This window comes from Diadema antillarum, unplaced genomic scaffold (assembly GCF_040938485.1).
Source record: "Diadema antillarum isolate AM-2024a unplaced genomic scaffold, OU_Dant_1.0 seq00000565_RagTag, whole genome shotgun sequence".
In the NCBI taxonomy this organism is placed as follows: domain Eukaryota; kingdom Metazoa; phylum Echinodermata; class Echinoidea; order Diadematoida; family Diadematidae; genus Diadema; species Diadema antillarum.
In genome coordinates this window covers 1,787,347-1,805,879 of record NW_027271504.1, presented here as the reverse complement: position 1 = coordinate 1,805,879, position 18,533 = coordinate 1,787,347, and the positions used below count along the sequence as shown (strand labels likewise).

At 39.5% G+C, this 18,533-nt stretch overlaps 1 protein-coding gene across 1 annotated transcript in view; it reads left to right on the top strand.

The window, feature by feature from the left end:
- Nucleotides 1-18,533, top strand: part of LOC139735213 (uncharacterized) — a 222,108-nt gene that overhangs the window by 23,342 nt on the left and 180,233 nt on the right. The window contains 18 exon segments of the mRNA XM_071645971.1: nucleotides 353-457; nucleotides 1,050-1,211; nucleotides 1,961-2,114; nucleotides 2,785-2,961; nucleotides 3,533-3,735; nucleotides 4,441-4,621; nucleotides 8,205-8,342; nucleotides 9,045-9,158; nucleotides 10,745-10,858; nucleotides 11,169-11,285; nucleotides 12,175-12,288; nucleotides 12,947-13,246; nucleotides 13,705-14,028; nucleotides 14,751-15,085; nucleotides 15,576-15,731; nucleotides 16,250-16,388; nucleotides 17,049-17,231; nucleotides 18,200-18,402. Coding sequence (XP_071502072.1) covers nucleotides 353-457; nucleotides 1,050-1,211; nucleotides 1,961-2,114; nucleotides 2,785-2,961; nucleotides 3,533-3,735; nucleotides 4,441-4,621; nucleotides 8,205-8,342; nucleotides 9,045-9,158; nucleotides 10,745-10,858; nucleotides 11,169-11,285; nucleotides 12,175-12,288; nucleotides 12,947-13,246; nucleotides 13,705-14,028; nucleotides 14,751-15,085; nucleotides 15,576-15,731; nucleotides 16,250-16,388; nucleotides 17,049-17,231; nucleotides 18,200-18,402 — 3,219 coding nt within the window.

Below are 18,533 nucleotides of genomic sequence, written 5' to 3'. Positions count from 1 at the left end.
TGCAACCAACTCATTTTTGGACCAAGTGTAGTGAATAAATAAAAGAGAGTGTATTTAGCCATTTATTTTAAAGAAAATCATGAATGCATGATAAGTAGGTATGGAAGAGGTGATAAGCAATGATGAAGAAGCAATTTAGAATTGATAGAAAGTAAAATGAAGAGTCAAGATTTTGGAAATTATGCCTTAGCACTACTGTTTCAAGAAGAAAGTAATCTAAGAATGAGTCAAAACTAAAAGACAAATGCAGCAACAATCAGTGATGAATACAAACTGCAAAAAGTTACAATGCTATAAAGCAAATCTAGAGCTCTTAATGATTTGTGTAATATGTCACATATGTGATGCACAGGTGATCTACCTCGGCCCGAGTCGAGCTGTTACTCTGGATGGTGTGGTGGTGGACCTCCCGACTGAGCGGAGTGGTGTCAGGATTTCACTAAGTGGTATCTATGTGGTGAGTTATTAAGTATTCCAAGTATTGACATGAGAACACATTTAATGCAACAACAGAATGTAATGATTATAGAGATAAGAGCAACATATGTCAGGTTGTTAGCAAAATGAAGCAATTGCTAGAGACCCTTGATTTCTCAGTGAGTGTTATGACAAGTGAGTGTGTGTGTTTTTGTTTTTTTAATTCCCATTCTGATCATCAGAGAAAATGATAATCTCATGCATATTTTGCAAGCAAGGTATTTGTACATTCAAGTTATCATCTTGCAGCTGATTATTGACCCGACTGTGCAGCATCTGTGTATGATGTAAAATACATGTGTATCTAAAGTTTTTGAGTATTTGTACACTGCTTATTCCAGGTAACTGCATTTTAGATGCTAGAGTGACATCAACATTGTTCCATGTTTGACCCTGAAACTTGCCTTCATATTTCCCTGTAATTGATGTAATCACCCTATGCAAATTCATTAGTTGGTGCTTGTTTGGACAAAAAAAAAAAAATAACCCAAGTCACTGTGAGGAATGCCAGTTAATTGGTCTCATGCAGTTCTTACCATATCTGTGAATGAACATCTTTTTGTACCCAACAGCAAGTGGTCGCTGATATTGGTCTGTATGTCCGTTGGGACGGCAACAGCAGAGTAGAGGTCAAGGTCACGGCCGACTACAAGAACCAGACATGTGGTCTCTGTGGAAACTACAACGGCATTGGGACTCAGGAAGATGAGTTCATCACACCTGCGGGAAATTCTGTGAGTGGGACTGTCAGGGATTTAATTGTGGATGCGAGCTTGTGGATATTTTACGGATAGATACGCTGTAGATAGATTGATACAGCTGTAGATAGATAAATAGATAGATAGATGAAAGGATGGATAGATGGGTGGATGAATGGATGGATGGATGGATCAATGGGTGGATGAATGGATAGATAGTTACTGTTAAAAAGATATGATTTCAGATATTTATCAGTCTCACTGTGTCAGCCTGACAACAAATAATTCCTTCCATCTCGACCATAGTCCAGTGTGGGAACCCTTTTCTTACTGTCTATTAAAATTACTAGAGTTAATGATGTCTCAACATAGCGAGATAGCTATGGAACATCCCTACTGGGCCCATTTTATCGAAAGATAAAATCGATTTTAAATTTCCTTACCACACAGGTTGCCATAGACTTAGAGTTGAAATCAAGTATATAATCAATTTTAACTTTCCATGAAACAGGACCCAGGTCTACTTTAGCATGCTATAAAATGGATGTGGTGATCAGCAAACAAGATGCAGTTGAGGTTAAACAATGTAACAGAAGTGAAGGTGATCCATGAGATCGTCATGCCTGTTGCAGATGAGAACAATTATAAATATTTTTTAAAAAATGGGTGTCCCATTTCATGTGTTATGACCGTATTGTGTTGGGTGGTAGTTTACATGGGAGTCTATATGAAGAGCTTTAGGCAAGTCCCTGAAGATCTGGCAAATTTCTTCACTTTTCTTCCAGGTGTCCAATGAAGCAGCCTTTGGTAATAGCTGGGAGGCATACAACGACCCAGCCTGCCAGCCCCAGGGGGATGAAGTCAACCCATGTCTCTCCGCCAGTGAGGATGTGGTCCTTGAAGCCCAGAGGAAGTGTGGTCTAATCATGGAGGAGCCAGGTATTGTTCAGGTCCTTGTATACTGCTATTGATGCCAGCATAACACTTTCAATATCACAAGAAGGAAGAACCACAACACAGAACATAACAAAACAACAGCTACAGATGGATCCATTGGTTTTTGTAATTGAAATTCACTGTGTTGATAGAACTTATTGGTCACTACATGGTTTTTGCTTGTAATCAATTTTTGTCAGTGGAGTTGAACTTAGAAGATGTTACTTACACATCTTTTGTTGCGGGTAAAATATAAAGCACAGTTCATATATGTTTGATATAAAGATGCAATGATTTTTAGTTCATGCTTGCAGCAGCTCTTCCCACCCCCAGTGATTGTTTGTATTAAAGTGTCAAACACATATTGCTCTTATAAATTTGGACAGAAGTGTTTCATGCATCAAGTGCAGAAATAACAGCTCTTACTTGAAATGTAGTATTTGTTTGTTTCTTGCAAACATATACAAATCCTAATGTATAAACAATAATCTCAATTCAACCATGATTGATATTTCATAAGGGCCAATGAGTTTTGGTCACCAAAGGGATTTGTGATACCTGATGATGTAGTATCATAAAGGAATGGATATCTTGTTATCTTGCCTCAGATTTTCATGTGTCTTCAAGTTGTGTGGTAATTTGCTTTGTTTTCATTGATTTCCTCGGGATCAAGGTCCTTTTATGGACTGCTTTGCTGAGCTGGATCCAAACCCATTCTTTAGGGACTGCGTCTATGATGCCTGTGCTACTGATGTAGATGATGCCCTTTGCAATGCCATGGCTTCCTTTGATCAGGCCTGCAGGTACTTCTACATTGATATGCCGTCATGGAGGAATGCGACCCTGTGCCGTAAGTATCAGGAGACCAAGACCCCTTTTTATATAACTTATTAATAATAACATGTTATGATAGCTGTTGTAAGCTACTGAAATCCTTGCATCTGATTGGCTGAGAACAAATTTGTGGTACAGAAATGTGGCAGTTATTTACCGATAACAAGTTTTATTTAATGGAACCCAGATTGAGTTCTTCCTGTTCGGGAAATGTTGGCACTCACACCTTTCATGCAGATGAACAGATATAAGCTTGATAATTTGTAACCCACTTAACCACTTCATTAGAGTCATGTCTCTTACACACAGGCAATACATATGAACAGATAGGCCTACACACTAAAAAAAAAAAAAACGTATTCCACACAACCATATTAGATTCACACACTTGATGTATATTTTACTTTGCCACAGCATCGGTTATGCGCATTGCAATTTCAGTCAAGGTACAATGTGTTATTAATTAATATTAATAATAATATTAATATGAAATATGTGTCTTTTAAACCCAACAATTTTGTGATGAGAGCTGGAAGGGTATGAGTGGGCGGAGCTCAACTTACATTGTATTTTCTCACACAACATAGCACTGCCATGCCAGATGAACAGCACATACAGCAGCTGCACCTCAGCCTGTCCAGCTACCTGCTGGGACTACCGGGATGCAGACCGGATATGTGATGACCTGTGTGTGGAGGGCTGCTCCTGTGACGAGGGATTTGTTCTGGAGGGACTGGACTGTGTACCAGAGAGCCAGTGTGGCTGCGTTGCAGATGGTTTCTACCTACCAGTGAGTAGAGCAAACTCCCACTGTTATGTTTCAGTGAAAAACAAACCCATGGTCTAATGTAATCATTATCTCTGATGTAGAATTTCTGAAATTTCTTTATAAAATGACTGTATTCTAAACATAAGCAGAACTCCCAACCATTCTGAATTTGGAGGAAAGAATCTGAATTTGACCATTCCCATCTCTTGTTTTAATAGGATTTTCCTATTTTTCTTGATAATTTTATTACACATTCCTATGAGAACTCCTCTTTCTTTCCTACCTTTGTGCCAAATCATCCCTATTTTTCATTCAGAAAGGTTAGGAGGGCTGCATAGGAGAGATACACACCCAAGTGACTGACATACCAGTGTATTTTAGATGATGTTTGAGTGTTGTATTGTTACATGCTGTATGTGCCTGAGAAATTGAAAAGACATTGACACTGGTGTTGGTGTGATACAGAATCTGTTGTTCTTAAGATTAGCAAAACTCATATGTAATTGGTATAATCAGGGACTGTCTCCTGAGCTCAAGGATGATGTAGACAAAGCTGCTTGATGCCAGCAAGGAGGAGTCTACCAGTATCTAAAATAGATTTGGCTCTTGGTAGCAAAGATTAATTAAAGAGTATTATTTGTTATTAGACCTGACATCTTTCACCCTAGAATCTGAGCCGTTGCATTAAGTTTTGAAATACTAATCTCTCTTGATACCCAAATTAAGGTGGGAAGCCTTCTACTGACTCCAGACTGCAGCCAGTACTGTGAATGCAACCAGGGTGGAAACCTCAACTGTACTGAAGTGGCCTGCGACCCTAACGCTCAGTGTGATGTTGTTGATGGGGAGACTAGATGTGTCTGCAATCCTGGCTATGACACAGTTGGTTTTGGATTCACCTGCTTAGGTAACTGTGATTTGTAGAATGCACTACATAATATGCTGAGGCCTAGCTGGTATTTATGAGAAGAATGATTCTTATTTGTAATGAGTAGATAGGTATTTACTTTGCAAACTTTGTATCTGGATCAAGTCCTACTTATTCTCCATTTTTGAAGTGATAAACTAAGTTTGTGGCAGCTAGCCAACTTGTTCCAAATTCGTTTACTATGCCACAGTAACAGAAACTTTGAAATCATTGATTTGAATGAAAACATAATGCTCCAGTAATTCTTTAACTTTATAAATGCTATATAATAGCAGCTGTAAAATCTTTGACATTAGGTGGAAGGAGAGAAACTTCAGAGAATGTAGATATGGAACATTAGGAGAGTACTGTATGCCATACAGTTACAGATATTAGGAGAGTACTGTATGCCATACAGTTACAAAAATAAAGAAATATGAACAGATTATCATGCTCTTAGTTCTCCATCAATTCTTTAAGCACCCAGATAGTTTTGTAACATCACGGGAAGTCTTTCTTAGATTTATTGCCATGCAAATTACCAATGTTTGCAGCATAGTTTGCTAATAGTAATATTGTTCTGTTGTCATTGATAAGCTTAAAGCAAATGAAGTGAAGTATTACTGTGTGTGAAGGTGGTTGCTTGAGGCTATTCTCTAACTGCTGAAAGTTGTACTAATCTTGTAGTCCTGATAAGCACTTCTGGCAATGAAAGTGGATAGATGTAGTGTGAAAAAGGATAAGTTTAGTTCCCATGACAGCCTCAACTTTATCTTTTAAGTAATCTCTCGTTTAAGCCTATAACTCTTAATTATACCCCCGCCAAACGAAGTTTGAAGGGGGTATATAGGAATCAGTGGACGGTCGGTCGGGCGGTCGGGCGGTCGGTCGGGCGGTCGGTCGGGCGGTCGGTCCGTTGCAAATTTTGCGTCGCGAACTACTTCCTCAGTTTTCAACCGATTCCCATAAAACTTGGCACAGATGTGTGCCTTGGGTTGTAGATGTGCAAGACGTATTTTTTGACAGTACCCAAAAGTACGTTGCCATGGTAACGGCATATTATGGGCAAAAATGGGTACAAATCTTGCGTCGCAAACTCCTCCCACAGTTTTTGATCAATTTTTATGAAATTAGGTACAGATGTTTGTCTGAATATGTTAATGTGCAAGACACATATTTCCGCAGTGGCAAAAAGTGCGTTGCCATGGTAACGGCATGTTATTGGTAAAATATAGGGCAAAATGCTTCATGGCAAAACTGCTTCATCAGTGTTCTTCCAATTCTCATGGAATTCATATTGAATGTTTGTCTTAGGATATAGGTCAGCATGACACATTTCTTGACAGTGACAAAAAGTATGTTGCCATGGTAACAGCTCACATATTATGAGCCAAAATGATGGAAAATTTTGTGTTGCAAACTACTTCCTCAGTTTTTGCCCAATTTCCATGAAACTTGGTACAGATGTGTGCCTTTGGTTGTAGATGTGCAAGACGCATTTTTTGACAGTACCCAAAAGTACGTTGCCATGGTAACGGCATATTAATGGCAGAAGATCAAGGAAAGATCTTGCGGATTTAACTACTTCCTCAGTTTTTTGACCAAAGCTTATGAAATGTGGCACACACCTTGATCTTGGTGGGAAGATGTGGAAGACATATTTTTCGGACGTGTCGGAAGCTGCGTTGCCATGGTAACGCATATAAATGGCAGAAGATCAAGGAAAGATCTTGCGGATTGAACTACTTCCTCTGTATTCGACTGAAGCTCATGAAATGTGGCACACACATTGGTCTTGGTGGGAAGATGTGCAAGACATATTTTTTGGATGTGTCGGAAGCTGCGTTGCCATGGTAACGGCATATTAATGGTGGAAGATCAAGGAAAGATCTTGTGGATTGAACTACTTCCTCAGTTTTTGACAAAAGCTTATGAAATGTGGCACACACAATAGTCTTGGTGGGAAGATGTGCAAGACATATTTTTCGGACGTGTCGGAAGCTGCGTTGCCATAGTAATGGCATTTAAATGGCAGAAGTTCAAGGAAAGATCATTCCTTGGGTAAGACTGTCGTCACGGGGCGGGGGTATTAATCACCTTAAGTGATATTTCTAGTAAAGTCCCATCTATTGCTATTCCAGCTGGGTCTTTTGGTCTTGTGTGCACTGACAATCAGCGACAGTGACATAATCTCTAACGTTAAATGTCTGAGTCTGACTCTGACTGACTGAGCTGAGCTGCTGGCTCCGGCTGTGCGTAGGCCTACACTGTAAACAATGGTATAAACAAGCCAGACTAGTCTGCCATTGGTTTTACTTTCGGGATCGGAGTCTCGTGTTCGTAATCGTAGGTATCGACAATCGTGTGAATTAATATGAGTGCAGCCTGAGGTACTCCACCCCATCTATTTATGCCCGAAAATGTAATTTAGTCTACAAACTGGATTCTATTTCTAGCCTTTTCCGAGGAATGTAAAGTTTACAAATAGGTCGAGGCCTTGACAATCAATGACAATGGTCTGCACTCTGTCTAGAATAGAGACATTTAAATTAACGATTAACAAGTTTAATAGCAAAATTTAATTTAAAAAAAAATGTATTGTAGATATAAATCTGCTATTCAGATTATTTCTGCGAAATACAGCATTAAAAACCCCCTGATTTTCTCCATTTGCAGAGCTACAGAGTGGCATCATTTGGCATGCTACTGTTCTTGCAGTAGGCATGAGCATTTGCTCTTCTGACCTGGCTTAGGCTATCTGTTGGTAGCGTAGATTGGTTGCTGCAGCTCAGAGTCAGAGAAGTGCTGCGGGGAAATTCACCCAAAATCTCAGCTGACAGAATTTGAATTGTGTGCCTGACTGTGAGAGAAAAATGTTGGTTTAAAACACTCAGAAAAAGATTAACATTCCATAAAATTCAGATTTTTCAGACTGCTTCCTGCTACCGATTACGAGATACAATGTACATTGTAAACATGTAATTTCACAAAATTGATGGGAAAAAAGTGGCACAAATTAACTTTGCAACGATGAAAACAGATCAAATTTTACGACTATCGTGTGCTTACACCCTTGTTGATCACTCTCACCTCCAATTCGTGCAAGTTTTTTATTTTTGGCAAAACCTTTAATATGTGGAGCAGACCAATTTAAGCCACCAGAGCTTCAGCAACCATATGACAGTTTCATAGAAATTGCATCATTGCAACATTCAGTGAGCTTTTTTTGCCGTGCTAGCTGATATTCGATTACATTATTCCTGTAGGATATTGGGCTGCAGTTAGAAAGAAAACCACTGTAAAAGTGGATATTTTCGTGCAAGTAATTTTTATTTTGCACTCAGCCATGTAAGATGAATTTTGCATGTTTTTAAATCTGAGGAATCAAGATGTAACATAGTGGTACATTGTACATGTAGCAAGCAAAAAATGTTTGCATGGTTCATTTTTGTGCCAACCTCTGGATGCGCAAAATTTCTACATTGTGAAAATTTCCACTTTTACAGTACACTTTGCATTGAACAATTTTGTGCTCGGTCACCTTTAATTTCCATCATCTGCCTATCTCTTCCTATCTGTGTAGACATCAATGAATGTGAGGGGGACCCTTGTGTCAATGGGACCTGTATCAACGGAGAAAACCAGTTCACCTGTGACTGCAACCCGGGCTGGGTCGGGGACCTCTGTGATGATAGGGACGACTGCTTCACCCAGCCCTGCCGTAATGGTGCTCCCTGTATTGATGGCATGGATATGTTCACATGTTCCTGTTTGCAAGGATGGACGGGATCCCTCTGTGAAATTGGTTAGTTTGTTATTTGTTGTTATTGGAAAGCTTACTGCTCTACTTTCATATCTGGTTTGACATGCACAGTATGCAGTGTAGCAGTACCATCTTTAGGATGCTTTATGTATGATCTGTTGCATGTGCCCTCAATCCAGCAGAAAATCATGTTAACCTTTGATTCAGCCATGGAGGACTTATTGGAAAAAAAAAATTCTTCTTGGAAGCAATGTAATCCTTACTGATGCGTGCCCTTTCAGGATGATATGTGTGCATACAACTGTCCCCTCAATGATAAATTGCTCATGGACAAATTTGTATTCTTATTAAATTGTTTGTTGTTGATGTTTTGCTTTTCATTCCAAGTACAAAGTTCTCACTCCTCAGAAGTTTCTAAAGCAAAATGTGGCAAATTCAAAGAATGTTGAAACCAGTGGTCCAAATCAGCACATTTTACATGTGCCTAGATGTGATAAAACAGTGACAACAACCATCATGATTCAAGGAGAGCAAAACATTCTGAAATAGCTCTTTTGTTTGACCAGTCCATAAACCTCAAATCAGTTGGAATTTTCTCACACATTAGAGCGGAGCTGCATGTGTTTTAATATTTACACTATTTGCTTTTGTGTATGGTAGATATTGATGAGTGTGCAGATCAACCTTGTGACCATGATGGGGTCTGTGAGGACCTTGTGGGTGGCTACCGATGCAACTGTACCAACGGATGGGAGGGAGATAACTGTGAACTTGGTAAGATCTTTATGTTTGTCGTGAAAAGAGAAGTTACAATACATGTACCTGTATGTGTAAATGAATTGATGAATCATTGCTTTAAAGGAGCCTTGTAGTTTAATGATCATAAATGTCCCCTGCATCTTTCATAGTATGTATCTTTCATCTAGTTTTATAGTTTTGTGATTTGTTCTTAGTATACACCAATGACACTCTCACATACTGGGGCTGGATATATTTGTGACACTACAGTACCTTTGAAAATATGGCAACCATGTCTCCGTGCAAGAATCAGACATTGACTCATCTGATTACGTTTCACAGATTTCTGTCCCAATTTTTTAGCTGTTTACATTAATCTTATCTTATATGTATTTTTGTTACTGAAAATCAGCTTTGAAGAACTAAAAATGCATAGGGCCTACATGTCCAGCATTTCGTTGTATGTTGTGGAGTGATTTGAATTGTCTCAAGCATATGATTGTGTGTGTTGTTACGGTCAAGTTCACACAAATGAATGCAAGGCGGTCTCAGTGAATTGAAATGAACAAATCTTCCGGAGCTTTATTAGAAATTTACTTAACAATCAGTTTCCAACCGGAATAATAATTTTTGTTTAAAACATTACAGCGAAAATAACCATAACAATTAAAGGTTAGACGGGATTGTTTCAACAATAGATAACTTAAAGACAAGATTATGTAATATCTGGCCAGGGTTTTACCCTAAGAAAACCAATGTCAGGGCCCAACTCATCTGCGACGTGACGGGGAGGTGACGCCAGATGCTATCGCGTGGATAACGCGTCGATGCACGAGGACGTCGTCGGATCAGTGGGTAACGCTATCCCAGGTCGGTTTGCAGCTCCGCGACTAAGCCGGGCAGAAGGGCGTTGGCTGCTGGGTGCGCGTCGCCACTCACACAGTCTCGACGCCCAGGATCGACCTCGGCGTGGCTCCCACTGGTTGCCGTGTAGCAATCACAGGTGGGCGTCGGCTCCAGACCGCCTGGTGGTTCGCCTGGCCAAGTCGACAAAAACTTTTTATCGCCATCGTCGTCAAAGGAAAACGGCCTAGAGGCAGCTCTAGGTTGGCTTTTCCTGGATTATCCTGCCTTTTAGCACTTAAGCTCAGTTAGCAGAGTAATTGTCTTAGGGAAGGCAATTTCTCCCAAGACCGTGGACGGGATGTTGAGAAAGCTATAACGGTCCTCTCTAACTGGAGTTTGATTGTCGACTGACGCGACCAATGCATTTTTAACATAAGCATTATCACATACATGGAAAATTCCATCAGGCACACCCAGCTTAATATATTCACAACATTAAACTCAACCTGGGCGAAGTATATGGGGCTGCGGTTCAAAGCGAATGACTCAACATTAAGATTACATAACCAGCGGTGTTTACAAACATTCGCAATTGTGCATGTGTGATTGCATGCATACACATGATCATAAAACATAGAACTACATTCTAAAATGCTTGGATGGGCAACTTCGTAACAGTGTGTGTTTGCAAAGTGACAGGGATACAGGTTTGTGTGAAACAAACCTTGAATTACCCCTGACCTTCAGCTGTAAGATTTGACGCTTTCTCATTCCAGAAATTAACGAGTGCGCCAGCTACCCCTGTGTGAATGGAGGAACCTGCTTTGACTTTGTGGGCTACTTCAGATGCTCCTGCACGACAAGCTTTTCTGGTGACAGATGCGAGATTGGTGAGAGTTGCATTTTTCTTTCTCTTTTGAATGCATAGAAGATTTACGAACTAGTGTTGCAGGCTTTAAAAACTTTGAGGAGAGGTTAGCTTTGCAGAATATGAGACTGGTGCTTTTCAGTTCATTTCAGTTCAGTTTTGTTAGTGCATTTTATTGTCAATATGATGTTACAACAGCGTTAGAAAAATTATATGCAAAATAGAGGTGCCTGATAATGTAATACATACAATGTACATAAAAACATATAAACTAAAGATATAAACCAAGTTCATGCTAACCCGATTACATTTGTGTCATCTTTGCACTATAGACATTTCTCCGTGTTCCACTGATCCTTGTGAAAATGGTGCAACATGTGTTGGCTTTGGAATTGGACAGTACTCTTGTGAATGCGTCGAAGGCTTCTTTGGGAAAGACTGTCAAATCAGTAAGAATCTGCTTGTTTTCACTGTATTAAGGAACCCATCAGAGTGTATTCTGTTTGGTAAACATTCAGAGTAATCTTAGGAATCTGATGTAAGCCTGATTTCAAGAGAAGGTGTGACAATTCCATGTAATGATGTGCCCTAAAAATATGGTGTAGATCCTAGTCCGTGGAAAGGTTGAGTCCTTTTCAATTTCACATTACCATTTGTTCCTACTTAAGATAAAAGTACATTTAACTCATTGATGTAAACTTTCAGGTCTAACTATATACATTTAAGTGTAGAGAGAAAGACACTTATGTCAACACAGTACGAAGTATTAGAGTAAAGTTCAAATGTTATTGACAATATTGGTTGGGATCACACGGATGCAGTAATTGAATATATTAGTTTCAGTAATGAATATCTGATGGACACAACAGAATATTCTGATATGTTGTTACTTCCTTGTAGTAGAAAATATGAATAGTAAGTAACACAAGTGCAATTCATTTTAAGTGATTTACACTCACTTTTTTGTTGCCCAATTAGCAAAAAGGTTTAATGACACTTTTCTATCATCAAATACTTATTACATAATTTGTGCAGTCCACAATATGTGTCAATGGCCTTCATGCAGGAATGTTGTTATGTTGCAGTGCTGGGGTTCTTTAACCCCCATTTTTACCAAATGGAGGGGGTGGGGGAGTGAAATTTAATGGACATTTTTGTGGTTGGTAAAGCAAACTGTAGTAGCAGTAGAAGTGAACTATTTATAGAAATGGGCTGGACATACTGTTTTTACTTGCAGATAAGTTTATACATTGTAGCATTGGTACTTCTAATGCAATGCAAAATATGCATGTAAATGTGTATGTGCTATTTGATGTAATCAAACTATTCTATTTTTAGATGCCAATGACTGCTTCAATGAACCCTGTGAAAATGGAGGCACCTGTAAAGATCTGGTGAATGCCTACGAGTGTGAATGCGTCATTGGCTTTGCCGGTGTGAACTGTGAACAAGGTCTGTAGATGATACCATTTCTGTTTTCAGTAGGCACTTGTCATTCCTTTGCCGCGCTGTCTGTACAGAAACACACCCATAGCTCTAAACTGTGCAGTAAAACATTTAAATATACATGTAGTCCATTGGTGATATTAAGTAAATGAGAACATATAGTAAAATCATATGTTTTGAAACATTCAAATGAGGAAGAGTTTTTTTTTTTTTCCTGTTCTCTTTAAATGATATGTTTAGATGTTGCTGATGTAGCGTACCCTGAAAATTCTGGAAAATGCATATGCTGTTTGGCATGGCTGAATATCTAGAACTCGAGAAGCAATGATATTAATGCTATGAATACCTTGTGTCAATCGTAACTACACATTGTAATTCCCAAAATTTGATTAAGAGGAAACATGACATTTACTTGTTGAGGATGAGCTGATTTTTGCTATAATACACATTTCCCATTATTAGACACCTGCCTGAGTATAATTGGGACTAGTCTTCAATGGGCTAACATTACATGTGCACAAGCAGACAGAAGAAAAAAAAACTACAGAAAAGAGCATAGGTAGACATGACACAACCATAGTAAATAAACCTGCCGGGAGTATCCATCTATAATAGAGTTATGATACTTGTATGATGTCTGCTCCTTTCCTTTCATCCACACCAGATGACAGACCCGAGATTGAGATCGTTAGAATCTGGAACAATGCCATCACCGTCTACTGGGTTGTCCTCATCGAGGTGGACTGGTTCCGCTTTGAGTACCAGCTGTCTGGTGCCTCGGACTGGGCCTCCGTGGAGCTGGATGGGGACAGACGCCTCTACAGCATTCTGGACTTGATGGATGAGACCGACTACCGCGTCCAGATTGTGATGCGGCGAACGGAGAGTGGGACTGTTGCTACCACTGAGCCCGTCACTGTCACAACGTGTGCTCAAGGCTTCAGTGGAGAAAATTGCACTGATGGTATGGCAGTTTAAGTTTGACTTTTTCTTCTTCATGATTTTGCTGAAGATTCTTTGATAGGTATTAATTCATACTTCTTTTTTTTGAGTGGAAGATTTTCTTTTAAAAGAATCCTATGAGTGTGGTAAGATGCTGCAATATGATTTAGAATCTTTACACACAAGTCTCACGTGATTCCAGCTTCATTGTTGTGTGTGTATGTTAATATGTATGTGTGTATGTATGTTCAATTGTTTTTCTCTGTCTCATATCATGATCGATGCCATACCATAAACTAAGACAGATGTGCAGTACGTGAAGAGGAATCAATGAGGCTAGACTCGTTGCATTGTTGCCTTCACCTAAGTATCTATTTAATGTGGTACGTAAAAACTATGTGACTCCTGGCCAAGCTGAAGTTTAGAGAAAACTGATTTGTTATTAACATCTGTGATCTTTCCACTTTATTCACACCGCAGATGCAAGAGACATGCCCTTCAACTTACAAATTCAGACGGCACGGACTACCTCGCTTACAGTGACCTGGGAGGCCACTTTTACCCCACCCACATTGAACCTGATCCAGTTCCAGTACAGAGTCTATGGTACTACGACATGGCTGATGGGCCCTACGATAAGCAATGTCTCCCTGGGTATTGCCGACATCCCCTCCTTGCGAGGGAGAGAGTACTACGACGTGCGGATCATCGTCACAAATCTTAACACTTCAGTCAGCACCACTAGCCTTGGGAATCGATTCTACACGTGCATGCCAAACAGAATTGGACCCAACTGCGAATACGGTATGTGATATCTGTTATTGTGAAGCTTAAGTGGGAGATCGAATAAGCCACATCCTTACCCATACCTCTAGCCTGTTAGTCTTGACCCATAATGAAACTGTAGCACCAATTTCATTGTAGTTTTCCAAAGAATGAGGTAATATGATGGTAGTAGCAGAAAGTTCTTTCATATTTCATTGATATGAGCTCCAGTGTTGATCAAGTAAATTCACTTATGCTGAAAACTTCTTGAGGATAGAAGTGCTTTATGTGGTACCAAACATTCAGAGACTCCAACCCAAAGCACCTTCTGATCTGGAGATTCTCCTGCCTGAAACCCCTAGCAAACGGGAGACTCCAACTTGATGTGTGCGAAGCGCGAAGTTCCTATAAGGGTTCTAGATGCTCTCTTGTGCTATCTAAGGCTTATTTTTTCAACACACGATAGAAATAAGTAAGAAATCCTTTCCAACGGGAGACAAAGAGCCAGGGCGGGAGAAATTAAATTTCAAACGGGAGAACGGGGGATTTTGCAAAAATGGGTTTTCGGTGGGAGATCTCCCGTCGAAAACGGGAGAGTTGGAGTCTCTGAACATTCCTGATTCAAATCTTTGCATGAATTTATTTGCTGATTAATTGCTGAAAAGGCTCTATCTGGATCAGTTCCGGGCCACGCATGGTCAATAACCTAATATAATAACTACCCATCATTGCACATTGCATACCTACTTGTTACTACGCAGAGTACCAAATCTGCACAGTGTGGGGAGATCCACACTACATCACCTTTGATGGCGTCTCCTACGACTACCAAGGGGAGTGTGACTACACCTTGGTCACTGATGTTTGTGAGGATTCTACACCCAGTGTTCTTCCTAGTTTCCACCTGTGGAGTGATAACGTCAAACGGCGGCCTTCTGACTCTGTGTCCTACCTTCGCGAGCTCCTGCTGGACTACGAGGGCACAGTCTACGCCATCGAGCGCGAGCATGTTGTGACGGTCGATGGTGTTCGCATCACGCCGCCTTATCAATCACAGGACGGATCAATCTACATCTTCTACACTGGAGCACATACGGTAGGTCCAGTACTGCAAGACCTACTCCATTTTATCCTATTGGGCTATTAATGTCTTGAGATTACCAAGTGATCTTTGTGCATTTTGATTGTTTAATTGCCATAGAATTGATGTTCATGTTTTTTTTTTTTTATAGATACAGATATGTTGTAAGTATTCATTTACCACATTTACACATATTTCACAGAGAGGGCTTTTATTAAAAAGATGAAGGACATGAAATCATTTTAATCAGCAAAGGTGCAGAGTTACGGCCAGTCACCAACCATGGATATGTCAGGCATGCCAGTCCATGTGAACCTCAAAGAAAGAGGAACATAATTCACTGGTTACAACAGGTTTAACTGTGTCCATGTATTTGTTGTTCACACACCATGGAAGTCATTTGCAAAATAATGCCCAAAACTCTCTATATTTTACAAAATTATCAGCTATTCTTTTGAAAAATCTGCTTCTTTTATGTGACGACATTCCCTTCCTCTTCTCACAGTTCATCTCCACTGAGTTTGGGCTTCGTGTCCAGTATGATGGAAGGTACCGTGCAGAAATCACACTCCCAGAGACCTACCGCAACCACACCTGTGGTCTGTGTGGGACATACGATGGCTTGAGAGACAATGATTACACCAGACCAGATGGCAGGGTGGTAAGATTCCTAGTAGTTGCCATACAGCTGCGATCTATGACAATCATTTTATTAAAGTGTTATCCACATCATCAGTAAAAGCTCTCTCATTTCTCACTTGTAATGTGATGTGATCCATTCCCCAGTTTTATCGTACAAGTACAATGTATACATTTGCAAAATTTTGTAGAAAGTTATATTTCATTTGTTCATTGTAATTGGATAAATGCATGCATCAGTGTTTCAGTCGACAACTGTGAAAAATATTTTCATCTATGAATGCATTGATGCGGTTCTTGGCCTTGTTGAAATTGATTTGCCATGCAATGATGTATGACAACTTCAGCACAAGGGAGACATTGTGATGAAAGTCACTTCGATGGACACCCAGATGAGTGTTACAATATCAATATATGATAGAACTGTATGTCTCTTATGCGTAGTGTGTTCTCCACTTTCATTTGTCATGAACAATATTTATGAATGTGACTTGACCTTCGCCCTTGACCCCCTCTACCCTTTGACCCTTGTTCCAACAGGTCACCTCTGCTGTACTGTTTGCCAACAGCTGGAGTGGCTCTGAGTGTACCTCACCTGGTGATCTGGTGGACCCATGCTCTGATGATGCAACCCGTACCTCAGCTTCAACGCAGTGTAGCATTCTGTCTGATGAGGATGGTACAAATTTTCTTTCATCACTTTGATAGTAAACAGAATTTTATTGGATATTGTTCATGTGCTATTTTTCCTTGATTATTGGATAATTTGTCATGCAGATAACACTTATTGACATATATTATGATCTCTGCAAAAGATTTCATCAATACTTTCTCAGATCTGCAGTGAAGATAAAAGATCTAATTTGTTTCCCCTTATTACCACTGAATACTGGAGTAGGAGACAAGATTAGAAAGTATACATACACATGTAGGAATTCTACGTTCCAGCAAGTGAAGCATTAATTGTGTTGTAGTGACTTAATCTAGCTGCCATTTAGATTTGATGCTGTGACTGGATCCATATTGTACTGGTAACAATGATAAATTGTGAAGGTGATAAGCGATCAAAACCTGTTTCCTTTAATGAATACAGCATTTAATGATTCATGTATCATGTTCTTTTTAAGATTAGGCAGGACATGAAGAGAGAAAACCAATTTGCAATTTAGATAACACAAACTGCCATTAGAAGGGGACATTTTGTGTGGTAGATGTGATGGCCAGTAATTTTGTTTTTAGGTCAAACTGTACAGGTACGGTGTACCTTACAAGAAAAAGCTTTTGATGTCACGATATCATATGGAAAATCTATTACACTGTTGAACATATTCTCATACAGGCATGCTTGGAGATTGCTTTAGCTACGTTGACCCGTCCTCATATTTCCTGGCTTGTGTGTATGATCTGTGCGCAACTCTACCCGAAGATGATTTGCTGTGTGAGGATGTTGATGCCTACGCCTCTGCCTGCAGGGAGGCAGGAGGGTCGCCTGGGAACTGGAGATCCGAGTTGACCCAGTGTGGTATGCAGTGTCTTTCATGTCATACCTACGGCCTGTGCCTCCTTGCAATATTTTCTCTTTCTTCATTTACTATGCAATGAATGCACACATTTTCACGGTGCAATGATTTTTTGCACATTTTGCACTACTTTTGGCTAAAGCAAATTCTAAAACCCGCGAAAATATCTTCTCAATTTTCTCTGCTCATTGAAATGGGTTGGCAATCATGCAGCAAGAATTCAAGAACCCACGAATAGGTTTTTTGAGCCATTCAGTGCAAAAAATTAATTGTGTGAAAATATAAACGTTTGCAGTAGCTCTCTTTCTATCTATCTCACACTTGTAATGATATTTCCTTAGAGAGCTTGGAAAGGAGAGAATAAAGTCAGTATTCTATTCATGGAATTCCATCACATTCAGTTTCCAAGACGATATCAAGTCTCTCTTTTTTTTTCAAAATTCATTGTAACAGTGAACTATCAGAAAAACAAACAAACTTAATTGTGATCATTTCCAATTGAAAACCTTCATTGAACTCTTAACCTTAAGGTACAATAAATTGTATGTACGTATATTATAAAAGGAATTGTGTCTATTTCTTTTAAGGGCTGTTTATATTATTTTGATTTTGTCAGAATTATTTAATTTTTTACAAGTGAAAAAGTAAAACAAACTGAAACTGAATATTTGTTTCTCTTTCTTACAGACACCACTTACATACAGAAACTGTAATACATCCTTGTATGAAATGGATTCACTGATAAAAAAGGTGCACTTGTGCTGTGATATTAAAGTAAAGTGTCATGTATCTAGTACAACATCACCAAAGTTTTTATCCAGATCCTTGATAAAGCATACAAGCTGTCTGCTAATATTTTCTGACATTAATTAGGCCTACCTGCCCTTAAATGGGCTTCATCTTGCTTTATCTATATCATAATTTGTCATCATCATCATTATTATTATTTTTTTTAATGATGACATGGTAGAGCTGTCCTGCCCAGAAGGCATGACACTCAGCTCGTGTGCCAGTGGCTGCCCACTCTCTTGTGCTGAGCCATCTGGCCGACCAGACTGCCCGGTGTCCTGCATCGAGGCTTGTGTGTGTAATGATGGTCTGATCTGGGATGGGCTAGCATGTGTTGCACCAGAAGACTGTGGCTGCTTGCTGCCAAGTGGAGAATACCTCTCGGTAAGAGTCATATTTGCTCCTTCTCTCTCTGCTCCATTTCTCTCTCTCTTATTTTGAAATTCCATTTGGTAGTCTTATTTAGATATGTATATTCTCACTGTTATTCCATTTGGTATGAAATGATGATTATT